General features: G+C 41.3%; 1 protein-coding gene across 1 annotated transcript in view; it reads left to right on the top strand.

Annotated features, from left to right (window-relative positions):
• Positions 1–24,635, top strand: part of ofcc1 (orofacial cleft 1 candidate 1) — a 78,206-nt gene extending 53,571 nt beyond the window's left edge. The window contains exons 21-24 of the mRNA XM_086305933.1: positions 189–348; positions 17,378–17,578; positions 22,810–22,942; positions 23,138–24,635. Of these exons, the coding sequence (XP_086162059.1) occupies positions 189–348; positions 17,378–17,578; positions 22,810–22,942; positions 23,138–23,211 (568 nt within the window). The 3' untranslated portion in view covers positions 23,212–24,635. The remainder of the gene's footprint in view (positions 1–188; positions 349–17,377; positions 17,579–22,809; positions 22,943–23,137) is intronic.
• The last annotated feature ends 1,595 nt before the right edge of the window (positions 24,636–26,230 follow it).

Below are 26,230 nucleotides of genomic sequence, written 5' to 3'. Positions count from 1 at the left end.
TTAAAAAATTATAACGCTAAAATGTAGATATGAAGCCATATTTTTTGTATCAGGAATGCAGTGCAGTATTTTATTACAAAAGGCTGTGTTTAGTCAAAAACGTTCTCTAAGATCTCCAGTCAGTCTGCTTTTGTTGCGCCGTCTTACATTTCTGAATCTTTTCTTTTTTCTCACCACACACCTTCCAGACTCCACAATGATGGTCGCATGCTGGATGTCTTTCAGCGACTCACCGCCAAGGAGGGGGTATTCTTCCTGCCTCAAGACCTTGAGCTGTCCAATCAGGAACTGAGCTACATTGTCAAGAAAGCAGAGCAGTGGAGAGGGTTCAATGGAGAGAGGCGCAAGGTAGATACATTATTGGTCTCCTTTGCTGTCTCTAAATAAATTGCATTGTAATTAAACCAATAGTGACCTGTTGGGCTAATGATACTAGTCTTTTCAATTAACCTGGTCAAAGGGGAGGAATTAACTGTGGTGTTTGTAACCAATAAGGTCTTCTGCCGTGGTGCAGGTGCTCAATGAAAGTGCTGAGCTGGGTGAGATCAGTGAGGCACTAACAGAAGCATTTAAAGGCAGCCAAGATAACACAGGGTTAGCATTCACTGGTCACTTTAAAGGAGATATTACATCCGAGAGGATGTATAGAATAGGTTCATTTTATATCATTAAATTTTCTTTAGTTACATTTGAGAAAGCTGAGAATTCATCTCAGAGGTCTTTAGCTCCGTTCTAATTAGTACAAGATAATTACCAAAACAGAAACTCAGCTAACAGGCAGCCTGATTAGTCTGTGGAAACCAATTTTCGAAGATATTTCATTAAAGAGAGACTGCTCAATCAACACACACAGTGGAATGCGTGTGTGAGATATAGTGGGCATTCCCTTATTGCGGACATTTCGAAATCATCTAAGGCAGCTGAAATAAATGCTTGTCCCCATGAAATTACTATCACGGGGGAGAGGATGACGCATGTGGCCCAGCCCCGTGTAGGTCGATGATGGTGGCACAGGAGAGGGCAGTGTATTAGCACAAAGCCTACCCCTGATGTAAAATCTTTGCATAGTGATTGAAAATGTGACTTGTTGAGATAAGGGAAATAGAATGCAGCGATCAAACTGCAGCCCCCTTTAATTTATTCTGTAGGGTATTTTAGTAGCACACTGCTCGCTACATGTTCTCCATGTTCATTAACTCCCTTGCTCTTTTCTCAAATAAGTATGTGAGGCAACGGGATGAGAGGCTGCAGTGGACTGTGGTGAAAGATGGTCTGCGCATTAGGAAGTGATGCATTATTTTGTCTAATTGTAGAACTAAAACAGAGTGGGCCAAACCAAAATGTAGTTTTTGAGGGTCGTAGCAGTTAATATCTGAACGACTACACATCAAAGTCGCGTCAAACCGTGTCGTAACAAAGTTTACACTACAAGCAGGACTGCATTCATTATGTTGCGTTCACAGCGCTGTGGAAAAGCGAATTTCGTTTCAATGAAAAAGGCAACATGAAGCTGCTATCTCATACCTGACACTTGTCACCGTGTGACAGGTGTGACATGTGATAAAGCAAAGTTAAACATTCCTGAATTTCTTCAGGGCAGTAATAACAGGGTGAAGCAGCAACCAACAGAGCCCCACAGGCAGAGACGGAACAAAACTTCAGCGGTGAACGATGCAACAAAGTGAGCTTGTTGCCGATTGTGTCAACATGGCATTAGAACTTGTGTCTTCCTCTCAATGATGCAATGCTTTGTTGGGGTTTTTTTAATCTGTAGTTACACTTTATTTTGAAACAAAAGACAGGACGTGCAACAGGAAGCAGGAGACATGAAGACAAAACAGTATGCAAAATCTTGTTTTCCTAAACAAAGTATTTAACTATGTCGATTGTGACGTGCCAGACACAGGGGAATGGATACCTTTGAAAAGCTGGATTCTTCTTGATAGAAAATTGTACAAAAACTCAGCTACAAAAGTGAGAGAAACAGAGGAATACATTTTGCATCAGCAGGACCTAAAAAATACACTTTTTAAATGGTTTTACACTACATTGCTAAACCAGATAGTATAATTGTAATCGTGTAAATGCTATTCTTTTTCTAAAGTCTTTTTTGTTGTTGTTGTTTATTGGTCTTCATGCCTTAATGAAATGCAACCCCTGTTCTGAGAGGTGACTACACCGCCATTAATGGGATGGTGATGGACCTGTTTATTGGAAGAAAATTGAGCCTTCCGTTGTTTGGAGACTTTAAAAGAAATTACATCCCCAAAGTTTGTGATTAAGAAAATGCCTCATTTAGCAGCTGATGGCCTCTTGCTGTGGTGCACTGCTAAATCATCTTTGCATTACTGCATATCCCCCTCCATGGTAACAATTACAGCATACTTCATATTATACCTAATTTGATGTTATTAAACTGATAAAATGCTAACACGTTAACACGTTCTCTGGTCTGATGAAAATTTAGGGTTATTGCATTTTAACATTTTTACATTATTCAAGCAGACCATTTTTCATCAAAATAAGATGGGCCTTACCATTATTTCATAATTATTGTAACAGTTTCTCCTATGAAAAGGGTCACTTTCCTAACTCAGCAAAGACATATCCCTATTAGACTAATTTGACTACATGCAAATTTTTGTCATTTTTCCCTCATTAACTATTTATCATAGACAGGGAAAAAATATATTCATGAAAGCGAGCAAAGGAGCAGCCCAAAAGAGCTGAAACTAATATTTTGCAACTCTAATGATTTTTTGCATCCTTAATTAGATAGAATAAGGTTGATATGATTAGGTCAGGATGTAGTGTTTTTCATTAAAAATACATTTCAGAAACTGTATTCCAAATGTGCCCTTGCAATTAAATAATGAATCTGACGCATTCCTTATTATGGACCCAATTAATATCAGAGGCAAGGGCGTAATTTTAATAACAGTGGGCTACGAGACCTTCATTAGCTGAGCGAGAAAAAGGAGGGATGAGGGGAAGGAAAAACAAGGTACCCATAGGAGCATCAAGAGTTTGTAACCAAATTTAAAACGTTATTGAAAAAGATAGAGTGAGATATTTTGAACAAATCCGATCTCGGGCTATCGGGATCTGCAAATAGCCCATGTTTCTTTTAACTAACTCTGGCACTTTTGAATATTTTTATAGTCTTAGGTCCTCTTCTAACCCTGTAGAGGTGTTGAGGCTGGACCAAAGCTGAAAGAAGCTTAGCCTTAAAAGGGAAAAGAACGATTATTGCTTTTTATTTTTAACATCGCACCTCTACTGAAATGTGGTCACCTTTGAAAAGCCACTTCCCCTTTTTCCCTCTCCCCCCCTGGAAAGCAGGCAATGCATTCATCAGACAGTCACCACCACACACTTGACCTTTGTGTGGTCCATGTGCAAAAGGGTGGGTGTTGCTCAGTGCTCACACAGTGTCAGCGTCATCATGGATATACCTCCAGATTCTTCTCAGCCCGGGGAAAACTTCTCATCCCATCCATACTTAAGTAAATACATGAAACAACTCTGCTGATTATGATTCCTCCTAAACAGCTAGCTGGTATCCATCTAGGCTAAAATCATGTTAAACAGTGTGTAAATATGAAAGTTTTGTAACTGCACATATTCTGGCTGCCTAACTGTCATGTAGCACAGAAGCTCACCTGCTAAAAGAAAGCCTCTTTAACCCTCACTGAAATACAAGAGGCTTCATAATAATGGGAAAAAAACAGGGTGCTATATCTAGTCTTTAGCCATGTCATCAAGCATGATGTGTGCACTTTAAATGTGCATGTTACACATAGTGTATCATCACAGAGTTAGTTAGCATGGGTGAACATTGGTGAGCCTTCATTGTGGGCATTAGCAGAGTTTTGAGTTCTCTCTTTTTTGCCATATTTTTCAGGTATATGACAACAGCAAAATAAAATTCGAAATTCTGTTTTTGCTGTGCCAACGCAATACTTTTATTGGCCCTCATATGGCAAGATTAAGTGGCGTCCCTGTTCTTTGCTACCTGTAATGTAGCTGTTTCTGTCCTGGATGCTCTTTTCACTTCACCATTGACCTCTCGTCCTTTTGTGCAAGTAAAAGTAATGTCCGCATCTAGACCGCGCCACCGTTTTCTTCAGCCTTCAAGCTGCAAGTTTTCTTTTTTCTCTCTAACTATTGTTGAAATCACTGAGAACCTTTGTAATTAAATATTTGTAACTGTAATTGGATGAAAGTAACACATTCGTTTGTAGCACGTTACGACATTAGCAGTGAATAGCTGTTTCTGGCCTAGGCATGGGTTCCACTTTACCCCCACTTTCTTTTCCTTTCAAGCAATAAAGGTTAGGCTTATACTTACATCTCCACTCCTTAAAAGTTGTAGAACCACCTATTTTTCTATTTTGGAGATTTCTACAGACAATCATTTAAAAATTTCTGAAACGTATGATTCTATTATATGTCGGCACCTGTTCTAGAAGCTATATTGCTGAGACTTCTCCATTATTTTTAAACACATACAAATCATGAACTGACTTACCATGTAACACCTTGAAGCAAGGACTTTACAGATTGTGCAATGCTAATAATGGAGCCACCGATCAGTGCTCCAAACCCCAAAGTAAAAAACAGTCCAGATAAACTTCAGGGGCATAAAAATTAGCCCTGTAACAGGTGGCAATTTCTCCAAAAATCTCCAAACAACAGACCTGCCAAGTGCAACATGAAGTCATACCATTTTTTTTCCCCCACTGTTTCTTTTTAAAGAATTTTTTTTAAAGGCTAAAATTAAACCAAGTAGAATATGAGAGGCAGGTAATCAGTTAGGCTAAAAGTAGATTCTTGATGGTGTTAGCATGCTCAGCAAAATCTCTGTAATGCTCTATGTCCCCCAAGCAATGAAACAATAAAAAAAGAATCCACATTCAATAACCAACCTGCAAATGGCCTATTATTATCAAACTTGTAATTTTCACAAGGTGGTCATAAAACATAATCTCATTTTTACTTTCTCACCAATTAACTTTATATTATAAGATCCATCCATCGAGTTGTTCCATTGAGTTGCTTGAAGGTTTAAAAATTCCTCAGGTGAAGATGTCAACAGCAGGGTCCACTGACTAAGCAAAGAGGGCGAGTAAAATACTAGTATGTAGCTTTTTAATTTAATCGTGTGATAAATACAATCTTCCTTTTCCTGTGATAACAACAATCATAAAGAAAACATCATATGTTCTTCATTTGTTTATCAGATTTGCCCTGATATACGACTGATTCAGGATGATGTTTTTAAAACCTGTGGAATAAATGAATAAAAACTTCACATATTTTGCTGGTAGACGGCAATCAGTACCACAGGTTAGCCAACTAGAGGCGCATTTCAGTGATTTCAAATAAACAAAAATCTTCACTTTTTCTGTGCCGTCAGTAATGCTCCCAGCTAGTGAGAGGGCTTGCATGCTCCACATCTTACTAGTGGTGCAGTAATGAGCCCCATTAATTATGTAAAGGCAGTGATGCAGATGGACCTAATTAATTGTCTCCCGTCACCCCCTTGATTACTGTACCTGGAAGGGAGGTGTTAATTTCTGTAATACTTAAGCAGGTACGCAAACTGTTTTGTCGGAGCTACCGCTATGACAGTGACAGAGTAGAGCACCAGCTTTCCCGTTGCTGTTAATTCACCGAAAGGAAAGTTTCCCAGTGGTGGTGGTGACATTGTATTAATTGAAGGAGGGAGGGAGAGATTAAAAGAAGTGAGGAAGGAGGGAGAGAGTGGAGAGAGGGGGTTGTATGATGGCCCTGGAGATGTTTTCTCAACCTGATTGCATCAACATTTGCGTACCTTTGTGCCGTTTGTCTCTGTATGTCTAGGTAATGGGTTACCAGCAGGCGAGTTTGGGAACACCCAAGGTGTTTTGCAACAGCAGTGTGCTTGGTGGAGAGTAAACCTGTTGAGAGTCAAATGGCACAGACTGGAGTGGTAATGATAACTTGTGTCTGGGAGGCTGGCTGTTAATCATATGAGGTGTGTTCTCCATTTTAATCCAGAGCCTGTGTGTGTTGTGAGCCCCTGACCATGGAGGACTGTCAGGGTCACACTTTTGGCACCAATTACCAAGTGATAAAAATAGATTTTGAGCTTTAATCTCTTTGCAAAAGTTCATCTGGAGTCAGACAAAATAATATAGGCTACAAATATCATACCTGCCTAATCTATACAATAGCTATGAGGACATGCACGTTCTCTATTTTCAGAGGCATCAAAAAAAATCTTAATCCCATAGTTAAATAAATAAAATTCAGTCCTCAAAACACTACAAGTGTGCATGCCTGCGCACTTGTACTCATCAATCTTGGGCTTGTTCAAATAGTACAGTTAAATGAGTGTGAGCCACTTGAGATGCAAATCTAGACTCATGTAAAGAAAGAAGCTTTGGAGAGGAAGGTAGACAGAGGGAGCAGTAGGCCGTGACAGGATACACAGGAACCGCTGTCACAGAACAATAGAACCTTCAGCTCCTCAAAAGGAACCCATAACAGCAACACAGGAACCCCGGGAGAGGAGAGGAAGAGCTGAGTGGTTCACTGGCACAGGAAGGGTTTTTAGAGTCAGAGGGCAACTACTGGTCTGTAGTGTGTGTGTGTCTGTGTGTGTGCGCCTTTGTGCGTGGGATCAAAATAGTCCTCCCAACCCCCAATAAGCTCTACAAAAGAGCAATGTGGTCAGTGTGCGGGCAAGTGTACGTGTGTGTGCACGCGTGCATTTATTTGCTTGGTTGCGTGTGTATGAAGGCAAACCTGTTCATGTAGGCCCAGTATGCCTGCATGTGTGTAAACTGTCATGCACATTTATAAGTGTGACTGTGTTCATGCAAACCTTTCTGCTTGCCTGCGTGTGCATGTCACATTAGAGAGACTTCTTCAATTACAGTGGATTTTTGTTTCTTCTTTTTTTAGTGGACAGTGCTGAGGGCCCCAGTGGCCCGAGGCGATAGCGAGCAGACAGGCAAGGACAGGAGCGACACAGCAGCAAGCACAGCATCCACAGTCGGAGCATTAGGGAGCGCAATATGAGATATGACTGCAAAGGCTACATGCCTGTGTTCCTGAAAAGGTCATGGACTTTGCTGAGCAGTAATGTGTGAAAGTGGTGCACAGTGGTTAAAAAAGAAGAGAGAGGGGGGAAAAAACAGATAAAGATCAAACACATTCACCTCTTTTCCAATTCGCACGCAAGATTTTATGGACACAAATACAGAATATCTTCAGTAAAATGAGCTGACTACTTTTAAATGTAGTGAGATCATTGCAGGCTCATAAAGAGGGTTAAAAAGCACAAATCTTATCTTATTTGGGTTTAAATTTCACCACACACTTCCTTTTCTTATAGTCAACCTGCATTCCTAAACAGGCGCACAGTTCCAACATTAGATAGCAAGAGAAAGGACAAAGTGTTCCAGTATGAACTCGTCGGTGTGAACAGTTTAATTACAGGGAGTGTCAGCTCCATTGCTTAATGTGTCCCTTACAATTAATCCAGGGAGAGGATGTCATTATCTACCAATGCCTGGGCCTGGGCAGGCTTTTCTTTCAAAGAGATGGAATGTGAGAGGGGAAAAAGAGGAGTCTAAACAAGGAAGCGCCTTTGGTTAGCAGCCTATATTATGTTCAACCTCTGTGTCAACCAAAAGGATTTAGGTAATATGCTCGGGTGTTGTTTCGAAACATTGAGTTTGAATATTTTGGACACTTGACTCTCATGAAACCATTAGTGAGGAAAAGCTTTTCCCTATAATTTCTTCATAATATGAAGCTTTGCATGTCAGCTGTCAAAACATGGGCAGCTGGAAGAGGTTAAACTGACAACAGGTTTTCGCCACTTTCAAGCCTCGACTTCTTCCTCCTCCAGCGGGCCACGTCCTAAAGAGTCCTTTTTTTCTGCTGCACTGCCATCCCCTAATGTGAAACAGAAGACAACAAATTGGACTCTTGAAAGTGAGAAAAAGACTGTAGCGAGAGCTTTTCAACCATAGAACAAATTTAGAAAGACTCGTTTTACATCGGTTAAAGAGGTTTTCCACCCAGAGCACCTGGCTCGGATCTGTGAAGCTGGTGCAGAATGTGGTTTCACCAAACATTTTAAGTGAATAATGACACAGTGAGATGCCATTATTGGAGGAAAAGATTTGATTATATCAGCTGAGGAAATGTTACAGGGCAAGTACCCTGCAGGCAGATATACTTTGCATACACACTGGGGCAATGTTGTATGTAATGCATACTCAACATACATGCATGCTTAGGTATACAGCTTCTAGCTCCACAGAGGTTTTGTGGCTTGAATTTGACAGATCAGATTTTTTGCGACTGTCTGCCGTTACTTACTTCTCCTCCCTTCACTCCCCCTTTAAAGAGTTTGACCTTGGCCGCTTCCTGTGGCCCTTAGGGGATGAAGAAGTCCTGGTGATTGTGACAGGTGTCGCGTCTTAACAGCCCCACGTGACATCCAGAGGAGAGATAGACATTTGGATTTTTTTTTCACCACATTTGGAGATTTTTTTCCCCCCTCATAAGCTTAAAGAGACAACTTAGGGTGTGTGTGTGTGTGTGTGTGCTCGTGCGTGTGTGTGCACATGCAGCTATAGTGTGTCTGAGTGAGAATGTGTGTGAAGTCTTACCACTTATTCCCAGCTCTCATTTTGGTTATTGGCTTGGATACTTATCACCTCCAGCCTTCGAGGCTTTATTAGGTGGAAGCTACTCCAAAGTCAAATTCTGGATATCAAAGGCAATACTCAACTTTGGCATCTGTCTGCAGCATCTTAATACGAAGCCTGGTCTCCTAAAATTTTAAGAACTCAACATGACATTTTGAAATGCGTCCTCGACGGAAATGTGTTTTCCCACCACAAAAGGGCCAGCATGAGGAGTCCATGCGACAAATGCCAAATGAGTAAGTTGGAAAGTATTGGTGACACAATTAGTTTGAACTTGATACACTTAATGTTATAAAGTTATGGTCCTGACCGTAGGGGCTGGCTGGAAAAGTCTAGCAAGACCCATCTACCAATCGGAAGGTCAGTGGTTTGTTCCCCAGATACTACAGTCTGCATGACAAAGTATCTTTGGGCAAGATACTGAACCCCAATCAGTTCATTTCAGTTCAATTGAAGTTATATAGCAACATTGTAAGGTCGAGACCCTACATTAATACAGAGAAAACCCCAAAAATCAAACGACCTCCTTTGAGCACTTGGCGACAGTGGAAAGGAAAAACTCAATTTTAACAGGAAGAAGCTTCCAGCAGAACCAGGCTAATGGAGGAGCAGCCATCTGTAGTGACTGGTTGGGAGCTGTTGAGCTGATTCCACAGAGGAGGGTCCTGAAAGCTGACGACTCTGCCTCCCATTCAGCTTTTAAATACTTTAAGGAAGCCCGTAGTCTGAGAGCCAAGTGCTCTGTTAGTACGGTACTCTACTATGAGATCTTTAAAACAAGATGGGGAATGATAATTCAAGAACTTGCATGTGAGGAGAAAGATTTTAAATTTGATTTTGGATTTAATAAGGAGCCAATAAAGACAGAAGCCAATATGACACACAATCCTTTCTTGGAGGTTGGGGTTGTAGCGTCGCCCCCAATGCATTCATGTGTGTGTGTGTGTGTGTGTGTGTGTGTGTGTGTGTGTGTGTGTGTGTGTGTGTGTGTGTGTGTGTGTGTGAGTTCAAATGTTGACAAAACAAAATAATTACTAAACGTTTGACACTTGATTATAGTTTCATTTATCATCAGTTCTGTTAGTGAAAATAAGGATAATAAGAAAACAGTTGAAAACTAGCTGCTGCCTGCTGTGCGTCTTTATGAGAGAGAGGTTTCTTATTCCAGTAATAACAGTAATACAGTTTATTCCTGACAGAGAGAACGAGTGCCTACTTTACTATTTCACCCTGCTTGTCAGTATTCTTAAGTATGATAAGGTTCATACATTTAACTAATGGTAACTAATTTATTTTCTGTTTTATGGGAGGTAAGAGTGAAAACTATGCTCCTTGGCAGGAGAGCGTGTATTCTGTTTCTTTATAAAAAAGTGAAGCAGTAATGAATCATGCATGAGAAATACTATAGTAAAACCCATGATCAATGGAAATTCAAATACAGAAAAAAAGAGTGTGGAAAAAGTAGCATATCATCAATATTTTAGAAACCAGCAACATTTCATAAATCATAATCAGTAAACATTGAAACATTTAAATGTGGCACAGGCTTATTTATCTTTTGTTAAAGTTTCAAGTAAACTTCAATATTCTCCAGAACAAACCTGGAAAAAGTGATCTCCCTAAGGCCCAGGGTGAGTCAGACATGGTGTGGCAGAAAAAAAGATGGGCTGCTATCTGAGTTGTTTACTGTAGGTTGAGAGTAGGCTTTCTGCAAAGGAGATTAGTAATGGTGAATTATGCATATCTTATTTTCTGGATTATCTCAGGCAGTCAGAGATGCTATCTCATTGTATAATCTCTTTTAAAGTCGTTTGGTTTATTCTGACTGTAAATACAGTCATTTTTGCTTGTTTATCTTTTCTAGAAGTCCAATTTAGCCTGTGCTACTTTTAGATGGAGTGTATTATAGCTTATAATCTATCATTCTTCAAGTTGAAATAAATGCAGACGGTGATCTTTGCTTTACCGGCACAGCCATGTGAGGAGGGTGGGTGGAAGCTACTGTAGCATAACAGTCATTTTGTCACTGTGCGTGTGTGTGTATACGCATGCACGTATGTGTGTCCCTCCATGCAAATATGAATGGGTGGCCTGTCTTGTCCAGTGGTGCGTTTAACCAGACACAGACCTTTGCTTCAGCCAACTCAGGCCCAACGCAGACAGTGTGCATCCATGCCATTTTCAAGCTGCTCCAATTACATCCGCTGAGCATCCACATATTGGCTAAATTTGCAATAATAGCATATCTATTTCCATTCTAATGGCTGACATTGCTTGGCTTATCCATGCATGTATGTCGGTGGTCTTTTATGCTTTATGGTTTGGTCTGTTCCCAGCCATGTGCAATGTGCTGTGGCGTGTCTTGGCTTTGGATGTGTGTGTGCTGGACGAACTTCATGTGCTGCTATGCACTGTGGAGTGCAGCAGTTTGTTACTTAGAAAAATGCTACACTAATGTGGATGCATTTTTTTCTTTCCTTTAACAGGAACTATACATGGTTACAATTTGAAATTCAGTTGTTATATTACATTTGCTAATCTCAGTGCCTCCATAGTTACTTTGACATTTGTGGTTGGCCTATTAGCTCTTTTATTAGCTGTTCCAGGATGGTGGTTCACCTCTACCAAAAGACAAATGCCAATTCTAGTAAATTCAAACAGTTTCATGCTATCGACTGGGAGTCACCTAGTTTTTATTTTTAACAGTTATAGTGTACCTGCTGAGAAATAAGGCTAATGTGACCTTGAAGACAAAATTCCTTAAGATGCAAAAAAAAGTTTTTCTTGTAAACTTTCAGATCAGTGTCGAGTAACAACAGGTTATTCATGACTTTTGTTGCTGGGTAATGAGTAATGCGATTACTTTTTAAATAATGTCATGAGTTAAGTGACTGATTTTCCAGTAACATTTCCAACATTATGTTCATAAATGCATGAAGTGATATCAGAGAATGAGCTTGTGCTTTAGTACAATTTAGCCTCTGACGTACGTGCAATGCATCTGTGCATCTGCACCACAGCATCTGCACTTATTAATTCAAATTGTTGTGCTGCATGCAATGTATAATTACATGTTGGTGGTGCATGTGTCCACGAGTCCATGTTGACAGTGTGTTTGTGTTTCTACGTTCTGTCTGTATCTGTTACATGAACCCCGTGTTCAGCAACCAGGCCTTGAACCCAAGCCAGCTCTGACAGAAACGATGGTGGTGTTGGAGAGGAGGGATTGACCCTCTATAGCTTAGAGAGCCTCAATGCACAGTACACACACACACACACACCCAACACACACCCTCCTCCCCATCAACCCACAACCCACTACTCCCTGCCTCCCCCCACTCCCTGCTGCATAGCCCTAAGCGCCCGCAGGCATTGGAGATGCACGCATGCGTTGCCTTACTGTGTGGGGCTTTGTCTGTCTGTGAGCATGGTCGTATGTGTGTGTTAGTATTTATATGAGTGTTACTGTTTCTCTCCTCTCTCTCTGTATGTATGTGTGTGTGTGTGTTTGTTTGTGTGTACATGTGGACAAAAGAAGCAACCATGTCTACCTCTTTTCTCACTTGGTAATAATCACTGATGCTTCTTTCAGATCTGTCTGTGCTAACCCACTGCATTAGATGTGATTACCTTTTGTTATAAAGTATACGGATTAATTTGTATTAAATGGTAATACCAATGAGCACTAATTCAATGTACAGTGAAAATGTGAAAACAAAATATCGCTTTAATGTAAGTACCTATGTTCAATACCACTAAATAATTGATCTATCTATCTATGACACAAAGTCTACTTCGTAAACTTAATGCAATGCAGTGATCCAGATGAAGCTTCACTGGATCTGCTGAAACACTTAAAATGTTTCCTTTTGGATCATGTCACAGTTCAGCATTTCCAGCCAACATGACTCTGATCTGGTTCCCAGCGTAAAATGTATTTACAGAAAGACTGCTAAAAACCAGGTGACTCCATAAAGCTTTCTTTGTGCTCAAAATATTCCTTATGTAAGAATCTCCAAGTAACTTGCTAAGGATACCCCAAAACCAAGTCTGTACACAGACTTCTATTTTTTATTTCTAAACCTCTATAGGGCAAATTAAAGCAGTAATCCATACACACAGTTCCAGACATACATCAGTCTCTTTAATCCAACATAGGTCCTACTACTCTCCCCATTACTGGTTCTCTTACCACTATGGCCTTAAATCTCCTCCATATATCCAGATTCACTCCCATATTTCTCTCCTCTCTTCTACACTTCTTTCCCACTGATTTGGTGCCAGCGCTGTTGCTGCCTTTCTACCTTATAAGAAGCAGCATGGATCGAGCAGGTTTAGAATCAAATATTACAAATATTAGACAGCATATTTTTGAGGTAATTTACATGGTAAAAAAAAATCATGGTGGGTGGAATCTGCAGACTGAATCTGCAACTCTTTGATTAATTTCTTGCAGTAATCCCCAAACCACTGACGACTGTGGATCTGAATTTGGACCAAGCAAACTTGTTGGATGCAAACAGAATTGCTGGGCAGCAGTCTTTTTGTGGTGACAGTTCATGGAAGCGGTGCTAGGTTGGGCACCGGTGCTGTAACTGCTTTGGTTGGCAAGATGTGCAAAAATGCCAGGAGCCACAGCACCGTTCTGAGCACCGGGTCCAGAACCAGCAACATCCTCTGTAGTCTCCCAAAATCCAAACCCCGTATCACCCTCTCCACTGAGTTTCAATCTCGTCCCTAGTCTGAGTCCCAACTGCAGCCGCAGCCGGGGCTTCCATGTGCGACTGACACATAAATAACCAAGCCTGTCCGCCACCCAGGCAAATTCAAATGCACCTGTCAAAGTGATGAAGCACCCACCCGCAGGGAAGCATTGTTTACATTTTCACTCCATTCTTTGCAAAAGTGAGATTCTAATTATTTTCCCACTGTAAATTAAAGCCAAGTGGGACAGAACTACAAACCAAAAGGATCACGGCAGTGGAGAAAACCCCAGCCCTTGCGGAGTAGGCGTGAGTTGGTGACGGGCGGGACGGAGGCAAGGTCAGCAGCTTTTAAGAAGGGAAGCAGAAATGGGAGGTATAGCATTCACACTGGCTGTAAAGCAAGGCGATGCAAGCAAGACGAGTCTAAGAGAACTCCAACCGGCTGGAATACATTATGCCCCTCACATTTCATACATAATAACGTGCCAAAAATGTGCTGCATTATTTTTCATACCACTGGACACAGAGTGAGACAGAAAGAGGTAGGGAGACAGAGAGAGCAAGAGAGGAGGGAAATGTTTAATTAGTCCATGGAAACGTGCAAATGGAAGGTAAAATTAGGCGAAGGTAGGAAGGTCTGGAGAAGAGAGAGTGCATGAATGGTAATGATGGCTATCTAGTTTGGATCAATCATTAAGGGATCAGGGGGACTGACAAGCCTGTTTGTGCCCATGCCTTAGGCTCCTGTTCTGGACAGTAGCCAGCCCAGCTCAGCTTGTGTGCTCATTGAAAGTTCTCCTTTCCTCCTCCCTTTAGTTGCAAACGTACACACACACTCTGGCTGCACAAGTACATCATACAGTATAAGTATAAACAAGTTTGTGCAGTTTAGTATAGTAAACCCATCATTTTAAAAATAACATTTTAATATCTAATACATGTAATTAACTCACTTGCAAAATAGTGGATTTCCACATTCGTGGGAGATTTTTAACTTGCTCTTGAGGCCCCGTGATTAGTCCCTGCTCTGACACAGTGTTTTGATCAGTTCATTACAAGGTTACAGGGTTACATTTGGGAACTGTTTTGATTGTCAGGAGCGACATGACATGTTTTTTTTCATAACAATCAAATCTAGACATGGTGTTTACATGTGTCATGCCACAAAATGGAGCAAGATGTCACATGTATATGTGTATGATGGGGAAGGCCATGTAAGACAAACAAATAAAATACACTGTACCTTTCCCAGACACGCATTACCAGAGAAATGTGTCACCCAGTGGAACTGCGTCTCTCCGTCTGCCCTCTTTTTAGCTGTTATTTGCAAGTTCAAGTCCTATTTTAGGTATAAATATGGGTCGCTCTTAAAATATAACACAAAAGAATACCCTTTTTAGAATGAAGTGCATTTATACTTTTATCTCTGAGCAATAGATGCCTCCGATCGCAGTTTATTTTTTATTTTGTTTGCCCTCAGACTAAAAAAGCAACAAAGCGTCATGCTGTCGGTGACAGGTAATCCAAATCCATCTGTTGCTAGACTTTATATTTGCACACGCACTTGAATAAAAATGACTGTCAGGTCAGTCAAATTTTATCACAAGTCACACTGGATTTTTTTTTTAAAGAGAACCTTTCCACAGGCGCTTGTATTTAAAGACTGATGGCTTTTCTTCTGCATTCATATGTGGTATGGTATGATTCGCTAGGTGTGAAATCACATCTTCTCCCAGAAAGACAGACAGACTATATTTGCGAACCATGGAGCCACGTCTGCAGCTGTGCCATCCCCACTTCCTGTGCCCCTGCTCCTCCCTCCCATTCCCAATGTGCATTTGCGGTAATGTCTACAAATCCTGAAATTTATGTCCCTGCTGGAAAACATGGTTTGCCGTTTATAGTCCTCCGCTAAAAGAAATAAGGCCCATCTCTCCTGATACAAGTCAAGGGACTGATGCAGACTCTATCAGATTTCTAAATACAGACCCCAACGATAAATCCTGGCTTGATTGGGTTTGAATTGGGTTAGCTCACTTGAATGCTATCTGCTTAACCCACAGCTGGCCTGTCTGCTCCATGCAGGCATTGAACCTAAATCAGTCACTTAGTGCTATCAAATGGAACAATGGTGGAGTGGAGGGAGCACTCAAGCTAGGGCTAGAAGCCAGGCTAGCACCATAACACAACACAACAGACCAGAACAGAGTAGTGTCGAGCAGACAGGCCCTCTAATGCTCTTTCCTTTTTGTGTCTTAGCAATGATGCTTCTTGAGAGCCATGGTGCATTGCATGAAATGGCATCACCCAAACCGAACACACAAACACCTTTTCAAGCTTTTGTCTCGTCTTGTCAACTGGATTTCACGTGCTAATTAGCATAGGATGGTGGCATGGCAAACATTTAAAAAAATAAATAAAAATCCATTTTCATGCAAGCCAAAATACAGACACGCAGCACACCATACCGGGGGAATTCAAGCAGGTGCGTTTAACCAAAGTGACTGAGAGCACAGAGGCAGAATTCATGGTGTTTCTATCGCCACTGTACAGCTTGGATTAAAACATCCTGGAAAGGGGCCATAATTGAGTCATAGGCACACTTTCCTGTGGCCAGTAAAGGAGGAAAAGATGCTTTCTTAGCCGTTTTTTAAGACTAATGAATGACCTTAAAAATGCAGCCTGACCTCGCTGAGAACCATGGTATTGGAAGAGATCTACGTAGCTTTTACTCAGAGAGAGATGAAAACAATAAAAATCTGAATATCAACATCGATGTAAACATCTTATCGAAACAGACTGATTGCTGCCTTGCAGGGGCGCTAAACACAAAAGAAATCCAGGTAATCAGTTTCCCTCTCGTGTGGGCCGAGGACAGGCTGGAGGCAAGGCAGCTGAGGGGATTCCACAAATGAGCATCTGAATTAGCATCGAAGAGATCCATCCTAGCATACACACCCAATACACACACACATCTTCTTTGAGTGTTTTTAGCTAGTCTTATTTTCTGCACTCATAACCCGTTGACATTTCGACTCTGAGGTCTTTTTCCACTCTTTGGGTCGTGTGCTTTGCAGTTTATACTAGGCTTCTAATTACAAGAGGGGTAATAGCTCCCACTGTTTTCTCAGTGAAGCGCCTAGAGTTGTGTTTGGCTAACCGTTTCCAAGTCTGAGGTGACATCGATACACCGCCAAATTAAACTTCTCCTTCAGCTTGACCCTGCCACTCACGGCCCTCTGAATGAGTTTGCCTTTTTTCCCATATTTTTAGACGAATCATAATTATGCCGCCAATTAGAGGGTCACCTTGAAAAACTTCCTCCTTCTTTTGACTCTCTGTGTGTGGCTCAGTTTACGTGCGTGTAATGTTCACTGTTTTGGGTCGGTAGCTGTGAGCTAGACTTTAAATTATGTCTTTAAGTACAGCCACGTACACACAGGCAGAGAAAGAGTGCGTCACTGATTCAGCAATGTCACAGTCGCAGTTTATGAATATGAAAGAAAAAAGTTGATTTAAAGACTCTCTGTGAGCCAGATTTAGGTGGGCGGTGCTCGTGGCTTTACTACCTGGTCTTTCAGTTGAAGTGACGTATACAATCTGTGACCATTACACGTTCAAGACTTTACCAGCAGACACTCTCGGAGAGGAAGAGAGCTTCCATGATCTTCACACATGGATGACTTCAAGTTACATGACCTACATAACATGTTACACGCGCCGCTTGCTCCCCATGCCTCACCCTAATAGGGAAGGGCAGTACATTACAGGTGTGTAATCCCTAATATGTGCATATGGACACACAGAGAAACAACTGGTCTCTTTACATGCCACGTGGTACTCATGCACTCTGTTAGCTCCTGTTTAACACAACGGCGTTCATATTTGTTTTGTGTTTTTATATCTTCTCATGTGTTCCTGCTGTTAGCTGGCCTTTATGTTCTTATCTCCCTCTCAAAGGTGGCCGTGTATGACTATATCTTAACAACGGAGGACCCCGTGTCAGACTCTGCAGCGCCCAGCGATGAGTCCCATAGGGATGGTGCGCACATGCCAGAGGGTGAGACCAGCACCCACGTGGCAGTCTACACACTGCACCTCAGCGGGCTTAAACAAATATACAGGCACTTTCTTCGACAGTCAGATGGAGCCATCATAGAGGTGAGATATCAATGGAGATGACACTGAAGTCTTAATTTATTTGCATGTCTCCAATTTATGCAAATGTGAAACAAGAAGGAAAAAAGAGTCTGTTGTTGGAAGACGTTGCTTCCTGCTTTGCTCCAAAATGAAACTGTATAGTGATCTATACTGGATCTGAATTTATATGCCTTTAAAACCTGAAACAGGGCTCCCTCTTCTGTTGCTCTGTCCTGTTTGTTCAAAGATTTACTTCAATTCAAATTAAAGGTCTAATGCGATAGAATTTCAGATGGTGTACAAATGACAAAACATGAGACAATTGTATCATTTAAAAAAAACAGAGTTGTGTATTCCCTGAAAATTGAAGCTTTTTGCTTCATCTACATTCAGATCAGCAGTAAATAAACAAAAAGCTACCTTTGGCTGCTCCCCTATTCACAAGGCGTCATGACAACGGGTGTTTGATTTGATGTGGAGTTGCTGGGATTTACGTCATACTAAAAGAGAAATCTGTTAATGTAGATCATATTAATAAAGCTTATCTGTATATTTATTCAGTTTGAGACCATTTTAGTTTGTTTTATCTTATTCCCTCACTCTTTCTTTTAATACTTACTGACGTTGAAATTAAAGGAAGAGGGCAAGAGAGAGCAAGAAGAAGACAGAGGGTGTGATTGTTTCACTGGCCCTTGCATCACTTGGTTTATTCCCTCTGAATAGAGTAAGAATGGGAAAGGACAGAAGTGGATGCAGCAACTATTTCTTTATTCTACTTTCAGCACAATGAGAGGCAACAGTACAGCTCTGTGGCCTGAAAGGGTGAATAACTATGATTCTTTTCTTTTTGTTGTTATCCTTGGGCTAAAGCAGATTTGAAATTCTTTCTTCTTTTCAAACAGAAAATGACAGGATTTGCTTCGAGAAACAAATCATGACTGAGTTCAACATGTGAGCGTAACTACAAGCCGAAATTTAGCCGACACAACAATTTCCTCTGTCTCCGTGTGTGTGGGTAACAATCATTTAGAATTTTTGGGGTGCAAAGATCTGCTCTGTATAAAGTCCCGGACATCGGTTTAAGTCACGACTCACGGTGACATTGGAAAATATTGATTGCTGTCCTCTAAGCACTTGTAAGAGAGACAGGCCAGAGTAACCGGCTGATTCATAGCTTGTTGCCTAATTAAAAGTAGGACTTCCTAACGACTGCTGCTGTGGCAAGAATGTTTTCCTTTCCTCAATCATTCTGTCACTCCCCTCACAACCTGGATCGTCCCAACAAAATTAATATTTTGAATGTCAACAGAGTGAGGATAGAGGGTGTCATACGCACTAACAATTAGCTCTGAGGCTCTGTTGTGCGCTAATAGCTCTCAATCATAATTTGAATGATGGAGTGCTTATGTGAATAAACACATGGCATGATATATCTATTACTGGTGTCACACTGTCTGTCTGTTTGTGTGTGCGTAGCCTCTAGACCTGTGCATAGCAGATGAGACATCTGGGAGGATTTTTCAAACAACAAAACCGCGCACACACCGACTCACATATCCTTTCTGTCTGTGAAAAAAATAAGTTATAGTGTTCACACAAAACCTTCAGCGCTCTCCCTTCGCATAAACACACAAATTTACTACACCAATAACCTTGGCAGACACAGCCTTAGCTCACTCAGAGAAACAGAATTCATTCCCAACCTGGCAACATGCTATTCTTTAAACAGTGCAGGAAGTGTCAGAGAAGCCACCGTAAGTGAAAGATAGGTGTCACAGAAAAACAGGAAAACAGGCTCGCACTCATGCACAGACACACACACATGCACACACAGACACATGCTGTTCATAATCTTTCTGTTGATCCCTTTTCTCTCTCTCTTACACACACACACACACACACACACACACACACACACACACACACACACACACACACACAATGTCCCGTGGGTATTGCTGTCTGTTCCTTGCAACTTCACAGGCAAAGGACCCCCAGCAGCAAGACATGCTGATGGCATCCTCTTTCACCCGCCAGTGGTGGGTATGATAGTGCCGATGTGCGGAGTTGCCAATAGAGTACTTTGTCGCTTCCTTTTGCTTTTCAGAACAGATCCCCTCTTTACATATGCAAAACTAATCCCCTGGATATATAGACTGGTTTTATGTATAGGGCAAGATCTAAGAATCTCCAAAGGGCATCCCCAGCACTTGGAAGAACACTTGAGCTGATTTTATTAGTGCTTTATGTAATTCTGGCAGTGATATACACACTGCAGCCGGGTCCTATATACAAAATGGCTTTAAAATGTAAGGTGACTGCTGCTGAGAGATGAGAACAGCACAAATTATATATATATATATATATAAAACATCTCAAAACATGTTTTTTTATGTAAAAAACATGTTTTGAGATGTGATGATGTGGTTACACTACAGTTGCATGGATTCTTTATTTGTGAAATTTTCACAACCAGTGACAAAAGCATTTATCTTAATTAAACTGTGTACTGACAGTACTCGATTCTCCACCTCAGTTAGCTTAAAAGCTAATCTTACTACTTAAGGAGTCTGTTTCCATTTATTGTGGAAATATTGACTGATGCCTCATTTCCTTTAAAAACCTTTGTTTTTTCAGGCAGCGTCCTGGACATCGGTGCCCTGGAGGACTTGTTCCGCCCTTAGCCTAACATGACCACAGCTCGAGGGGCCTGTAGCTTTGCATAACGCAACACATATACACTCAAGATTTGCCTAAATGCACATTTTAAAAAGCAAGTCCCAGAAGAAGTGCCCTGAGCTATAGACACTGTAAGACACCGTTTGGAAGGAGCAAAACAGTTAGGTGTGTACTGTTTGATTTGCTGTAAAATGAACTTCTGAGCGAGAGTCACGAGAAACTAACCTATTTCTGTTGTTTATTCAGCTACTGTTGAAACAGCTCCGTTCTTTTCTTTCCTCTGTTTCCGTCCTCGGTGACACGTAGGACCAAACGGAGGAAAGCTGAAATCGTGGGTGCGTCGTAAAAATTAACTGATGCTCAAGTCTTTATTGACTTGCATATTGAATTCTGTTTAAAGAAAGTTAATATTAATGATCCATCATATGCTCTCGTTCAGTTTGTTGCCCAAGGCAGGTGTCTGTAATATGGACCATGTTGAAGGAATCTTCTCGCTGAATCACAACAATAGAAAAAGTTTAAGCTACATTCCCATCAGTGTGCTCCAATAAAAGACATTAAAGGTAAAGTGAGGTGTAGCTTTTCAAACACTCATTACCTATAAACAGATGTTCCACAGCTGCCGACTCACAAAACGCACTGCTGACAACAACTGTTAGGGCCAAAATTATGCAGGGAAATGCATCTATATAACCTAGGACCTTCAGAGAAGGACTCATAACCACTCTGTCTGGAGAAACAAGATGGCTGATGAAGAAATTAATGCAGGCAAAGTCATTATCTTCCCTCCTAAAACCACAGTGGGTTTATGTCCCCCTGTGTCGTTTTTTCTCCGGGGCTAACATTTAAGTGTCGATGGACTTATAAAAAGATAGGACAAGCCAACTGTGCTCCTTTTGTCTCCTTTCCTCCATATGGGAGGCAGCAGCATATGCAAGAACTGGCTCAGCTTCTGTAAAACTTCCATTAAAGATGCACAACTAAGGCTCTGCCAGCTTGAATATTACCTCTCTCTGCAAATTATTTATGGCTCGGAAAAAACGCTGATGATGAGCATCTCCAGCGACTTGTATAAATAAAAACACTTTTTTTTCTGCAATTTCAGCTGTGCTTTTTTTTCCCTCCCCTCTCTCTCTCTCCCTGTTCTGGGAATGCACTTAACTGTTTGTAGAAACCAAAGCTATGCAGTTTAGACACATACGGTTTCAACTCCATAACATTTATTAGTTTACCTTCCCAGCTGGACTTATGGAGTTTTACAAGTACAGTGACAAAGCAAACAAATATGATAATAATGATGCAGAGCAATGCAAAGTTGGGAAGAGGTTTCATAATAATCATTATATACCATCTCTCATTAACAGAGCTGTTTGTGTGTGTGTGTGTGTGTGCATGTGTGTGTGTGTGTGTTTTCCTTCCCACAGCTCAGTCCACTGTCCTTCTGCACACGACGACTCTTCACCGGACCAATATTGACCTAATTTAACATGCAGACAATATGAAGAAGTTAACCTTTTGAAAAAACACCTTGCAGCAACATTAATTGACAAACCACATCAATTCTCCCTCCTACCCCTCTTTTGTAATTACTCTGCTGCATGTTTGATTGCCGCTGTGGAGCTGAAGACCTGCGCTTCATTTGCCGTGAGGTCATCGGCAGCCCTCAGAAATATGAATTTGATTTTTACAGGAAGTGAGCGCGCTCTCTGTGTGCGTGCGTGTGTGTGATGTCGTTTCATGTGCCGCGTGTGTCTACGAGAGGCAGAGGAAAAGAATTAGGGAGGGGAATGTCCTTGGCTATGTACTATATGTTGCATGAGGAGATTAATGCCTCCCTGGCAGTCATATCTGTTTAATAGGAGGACTTCCCTGAAGTACACCACAGGCAATTGTCAAGCAAGTTTATACTAATTTTAGAAAAAATAAAAAAATAAAATGAGCTAAAATGAAATAAATAATAGAAAAGAAAACATTTTTTTGTCAACACTTGCAAAACTAAACTTTGAATATATAGACTGGTTTCATGTATAGGGTGCTTTTGTGCCAGCCTGCATTTTCAGCCTGACCACTTGATGTATAGCACAACCTGATAAACATTATTCTCTTCTTTTATATGCCTTTTTTTTTGACAAATGTGTGGTTCATCATTCTGTAATTGCTTATACCAGTGAGATTTAAGTTATATTTCCTATCACTGTATATAAGTAGGCCAACCCAGAGTTGTGAGAGCCGTTTCCCCTCTGGGACGAGAGGTAGTGTGTCATATAAAGTCTCCATTTCTGCTTCTCCTCCAACTTCACTCTAAGCACGGGGACAGAGGAAGAGACTGTGCATGACAACACTATTCGCAGGCCTCGAGGAAAATCGCAGTTCTTCTGCCAATCTCAGTCACTGTCATCCAAGTTCAACCTGCACTTTGTGACGCTTGATACGTTTACAGGCCGCGGGGGCTCCTGAAACAGTCGGGTTTATCATTGTTGTGCTGTTCATTTCTTTTTTGTCACCTTTTCTCGTTTATGCTACCTGGCTGATTTAAGCATGCTTTGGGTGAGTTTTTTTTTCTTTTTCTGAAGGTGATGGGTGACATAGAAGGCCTCGACAACGCATCCAGCACGGTGCCCTGCCCGGCTCAGAGCTCTGACAAACAGAGGGAGGACAAAGGAGGCGACGCTCTCCAGCTACGGAAACGAAAGAAACGATTCTGGCGTGAGTGTCTCTCTCTGTTATTTCTATCACTGTAACAAAAATATGTTTTTCACAGTTAGCTCGTCACACTCAGAGCACACAACTACAGCACATTCGGTCGTCCCAGTCACCTCACCTCACACACGTTTGACTCTCTTGCTTGTGCAAACCTACCTGTTATTGACACAGTTTTATCAGTCGTTTCATTGCCCTTAGGGTCCCATCGTGTTGAGCCAATAGGAGGAAACAGGTGTGACTCCAGTTTTGCACTACAAGACCTCAATCAATGACACCAGATGGAAGAGAGAATAAACACTGAGTCCTCTTATTGATCATTTAGCAATGCACTGCAGAAGTTATGCATTCTGAATGTTACTTTTCCTGCTCTTTGTGTTAAAATCAGCGTTTATTAATCTGACAACAGCTCTCATCACCTGTTTGTTTTTTAGTAGTTACAAAAAACATCCCCCTGTTCTGTGTATTGTGTAGTACTTCAAAGAATCACAGTGAGAAATGCACTGTACTTTTCACTCTTGAGACCCTGTGCAAGTAAACATAAATGGTGTATGTGAACTGATAAGCCATCTGTGACCTAATAAAGCAAATAAATACTTCACCACCACTTCTAATGGATACAGGTTGTTAAGTGCTGGGGACTGCCTCAACACAATGAAATATGAAGATTCTTAAAGTCACTAATCAGAACACGAGTGATAAAATATCAATATTGGCCCCACATTAAGCAGGATAATATTCAGGCCAGCTTGATTTGTATTGAATATGTGTCTGCTAGCCGGTGCTTAGTGTAATGAAGTGGCTCACAAATCAGACTGTAATGGCCGCCTACTTACACATATTGCTTAATTAAAGGTTGTGAGCTTATTAGCATGTGTCTCTGCACAGGGTGGAGGGAGATGAGGATCGGGACTGCTGTCATTGAGGGCCAGGCTTTAAAGGTTTTATAGATAGCTAACCTATCATACTAAAGCCATAGCACCCCCTGCCACCCCCCTAAAATCGGATCTTAATAACCTGTCATTTTCATTGATGATGATTCTCCTTTATGGGCAGCCATTATAGATCAACTTCTGGGTCTTGCTGAATGGCGTTAGCGCCCGTTTGCGGCCCATCATTATCGCGAACACACCTTACTTTTGCCTTGAAGTTGCTCCTCACCTCCATGTTTAAACCATCACAGCCCTGCCCCTATGGCCCGGTGCACAGTGCGTATGGACACACACACACATACAAGAGGCCTCTCCATCCCTATAAAAGAGGGAGAATAATGAAAGCACTTTAAGGCTCATAAGTCCATTTTTAATACAGAAAATGAAGTTAGAAGACATCGGCATACTTGTTGATAGGTTATCTGTAATTTATGCAAATGTCAGCTATTTGTTTATCACAGTGTACCTCCAGCATTCGCAGGATGTGTCAGAGTAGTGTTGCACCTTGCCCTTCTGTCTGCCTTTGACACTAGCCAGAACCTACAGAGCTAATTAGAGATCGCTCCATTAACGGTGACAGTGCTACACCCACCAATTCAATCAGCCCTGAAATGAACATTAAACAGAGACGCTGTTTTTCAGAGATGACAGGAAGCTCTTTCTCTAATTTTCTTACCTTGCTGCCTGCGTCATTTCACGGACCTACTCAGTGTCCTCTGTCTTACTTTGTTCTATAGTATATATGTGACATGACCTTGGTCTGAGGTCATCGCAGCTAAATGATGGACATATTTCACCTGTTTTCTCGTTTGCTTCGGCACGTTATTCTCTTTTTTCATATATAAATAGAGAAAATTTGATGAATGGCTCTTCTTTGTCCTCCTTTCTCTTTCGTGTGATGTTCTCTGGGAGCTCCATCACCTTTTTCTGTTCGCAATCATCAAAACAAAGCCCCGTGCAGTATTTTCTTTTCCCAACTAGGGGCAGAGGGTGCAGAAACGGAGGGGGCAAAGGTATTTCAGCGGTTCAAATATTTGATTGCTAATGACAAACACCGTTTCACAGCGATTTAAATTTCAAATTGATCCCTGGGAGCAATTATTTCTGAGGGGAGAGAAACACGCCGCTAGGTCTCTGCTACACACATTTGCTGATTTAAGTTAAAAGAAAACCTTTTTGCAGTGCTATCATAAGGGAGCAGCAACTTTTTGAAGTAAGTGCCTGCATCTGCTTGCAGCCAACCCAACCTGGGGATGTTGCTGGAGAGTGAGAACAGAGGGGGGAAAATAAAACATAAAAAGAAAAAATAACACTTTGTCTAATTCTATATTTATGTAGCCCTCAGCTTGAGGTATTCACATAAAACAGTTTTATTCAGAAGTGCTGCCGTGATCGTTATGCTGCACGTTGAGATCGGCAACTCTTCGGGCAGGGTTGGCGGGTGCAGCTCAGCCTGATTCATTTGAATTAAAGTTGCTCAACTAAATAAAAGGGATTCAAATTCCTACTTTTTTTTCTTCTTTTCAAACCTGTTTTTAAGGCAACCGAGCATTTCTTTTGATGAGGAATTTTCTACCTTTAGTCTTTGGCATACACGCCTGGATTCTCTATTTGCACAACCCCATTTATGGCATCGCTTTGTTTGATATTGAAATTGTATTATGTCTTGTAAAGAGTGGAAGAGCTTGTTGCTTTGGGACCTTAAGAAGGTCTGAGACCATAGAGAGTGATCGAGTGTTAATCCAAATCTTGTATTTCTCTGCACTGCTTGGCACACACTTCTTAAAATCCAAAACTTTTTTATAGAGTGTGCACCATTAGAGTCAGAAGGGTGTGCTACGTTATTTTATCTATTATTTCATGTGTTATTTTTAAAGAAAGCATCCCTCTGCTTTAGATTGTGCCAAATCAGATACAAGGCATAGCGATCTAGCTTTAGCAGCAAGTCCGCTGATCCTCTTGTCAAATGAATTTAGTAGGGTCTCCGTAAAACCTCAACACCAGTGCGATGGCAGCATTCGTGCCACTGTGGAAGAACAATATTATGCAAAACAGATATACACTCCAGACCTCTGTCAGGTTTTTATGCTCAGGCTGTATTCTTCTCCGCTGACCCCGAAAAGGATTCCCTGGTGCTTAAGCTGTGGAAAATCCACACGGTTGGGGTATGTGACGATGTCAACATCGTGCCATATTTCTGTGGCATCTGGATAGATCATGTGCCTCTCGACACACACATATTTATTTATTTTTCCTCTTCCAGAGCAGTGTCGGGGAGGCAGATGTCCTGCTCACAGGAAAAATAATTTGCAGTGGGGGGGAAAGAAAAAAAAAAAGAAAGGGGGGGGGGGGGGGGTGGTGA

The sequence above is a fragment of the Aulonocara sp. 'chitande type north' Nkhata Bay genome, linkage group LG9 (genome assembly GCF_057382095.1).
Source record: "Aulonocara sp. 'chitande type north' Nkhata Bay isolate Kocher_YH1m ecotype deep benthic linkage group LG9, A_spYH_male_GT1.1, whole genome shotgun sequence".
Lineage (NCBI taxonomy): Eukaryota > Metazoa > Chordata > Actinopteri > Cichliformes > Cichlidae > Aulonocara > Aulonocara sp. 'chitande type north' Nkhata Bay.
Note: the sequence above shows the minus strand (reverse complement) of the source record. Positions and strands in the feature narration are given on the sequence as shown.